The sequence below is a fragment of the Mycteria americana genome, unplaced genomic scaffold, assembly GCF_035582795.1.
Source record: "Mycteria americana isolate JAX WOST 10 ecotype Jacksonville Zoo and Gardens unplaced genomic scaffold, USCA_MyAme_1.0 Scaffold_39, whole genome shotgun sequence".
NCBI lineage: Eukaryota > Metazoa > Chordata > Aves > Ciconiiformes > Ciconiidae > Mycteria > Mycteria americana.
In genome coordinates this window covers 373028-374727 of record NW_027445626.1, presented here as the reverse complement: position 1 = coordinate 374727, position 1700 = coordinate 373028, and the positions used below count along the sequence as shown (strand labels likewise).

Here is a 1700-nt window from a genome sequence, read left to right as displayed (position 1 = left end):
TAGTGCAAATGCTGATCCCGAGAGCTGCTCTCAGGGACTCATCTTGATGGGTTTCACACCTGGACAACGGGGCTGATGGCTCTCCCAGGGCAGCCCTGGAAGGAGCTGGGACAAGGTCTTCATTCCTCAGGAGCCTGTAATTTGGGTTCCCACCTGCCACTGTGCCTCTGTGCTCTTCTGGGTTTGTGGGGATGGGCTCTTGATGAGCTGCTGGCTCTCCTGTGATGGGTCTGGGAGCAGCTGGGGCAGGGTATTAACTGACTTACTCCTCCTGCCATTGTTAGTGCCTTCTTGGTGTGTGCAGATGAGCTTCTTATCACTTAACCAAAAAACAATCCAACAAGAACATCAATCTCCTGAGGCTTCTGTATTTGCAGGTTACATACATATGCATTGGTGTTATTTAACATATGATAGCAGCTCATGGGAATTGCTGTCCAGAAATGCATCATGATTAGGGGAAAAGCTGTGTTGTTGCACGGGCAACGGCTTCGTTCAGGGCCAGTATCACAGTCTTGTTTCTAAGACTGTAGATGAACGGATTTAAGAATGGGTACAGGACAGTGTTCAGCAAAGCTACAATTCTGTTTGTCTGCAAGGAAACATCCTCGGAAGGACGCACATAGAGAGCAATGCAGCTCCCATATGCAATGGCCAAGGTGGTGAGATGGGAAGAACATGTAGTAAAAGCTTTTTTTCCTCCCAGAGGCTGCTGGCAGGTGTAGAATACAGAAAAGGATGCCCATGGAAAATGCCAGAGTGAAACATAGGGAACCCAGTATGAGACATGATAATAAAACAGTCTATTTTCCACAGCAGGCTGGTGTCAGAGCAGGACAGGTTGAATAAGGGGGAGTTGTCACCAAAAAAATGGTGGATCTCATTTGAGCCACAGAAAGTCAGCTTGTAGAGGAGGACCAGACAGTAACTCAAGACTGTGATGCCTATGACCCAAGCAGCAATGACCAGGTGGATGCAGAGCTGAGGCTTCATGATGGCAGCATAACGCAAAGGCTGGCAGATTGCAACATAGCGGTCAAAGGACATGACAACAAATAGAACCAACTCGGTACAGCCCAGGGCAAAATAGAAACAGGATTGGGCAAAGCAGCTGCTTAGTGAGATGGTTCTCCTACCAGAACCCAGGATCACAAACAATTTGATGCTTGTGGAGGATGTAAACCAGATTTCCAGGAAGGCCAGATTGCTGATGAAAAAGTACATGGGGGTTTGCAGGCGGTGATCCACACACACGAGGAAAATGATGGTTGCCTTCCCCATCACTGTTGTCAGGTATAGGAGCAGAAGGACCAGAGAGACAAATAGCTGTAGTCTTTGATCAAGCCCTGAGAAACCCGCTAGGATGAACTCAGTCACTGCAGTTTCATTTTCTGCTCCCATGCTGAATTTCAGTTCATCCTGCTGAGACAGGAGCATGGCAAAAAACAAGTGTGATGATTTCACAGTCTGCATGAAAAGTTCTTCCTTCTCTGCTTCTTCCCTTTCTTGCAGTCTTCCTATCTAACACAAACATAGTCCTTCAAGCAGTTCTCACACCCTGATTGTTCTGTTTGACATTTCAGTTAGAGTCCTCAGGGAATTTGTTGTCTTCTTTCTACCTTTTTCAAACACTCACAGAGGATTCTTTCTCCAGAAGAGAAGATTGTAAAGAGGCTGTTAGCTATATGATCCCATTCTGG

At 46.7% G+C, this 1700-nt stretch overlaps 1 protein-coding gene across 1 annotated transcript; it reads right to left on the bottom strand.

The window, feature by feature from the left end:
* Positions 1-454: 454 nt before the first annotated feature.
* LOC142403631 (olfactory receptor 6E1-like) lies at positions 455-1437 on the bottom strand. Its single transcript, XM_075489867.1, is given in 3 exon segments — positions 455-697; positions 699-801; positions 803-1437. Coding segments are annotated over 3 exon segments (981 nt in total).
* Positions 1438-1700: the final 263 nt, after the last annotated feature.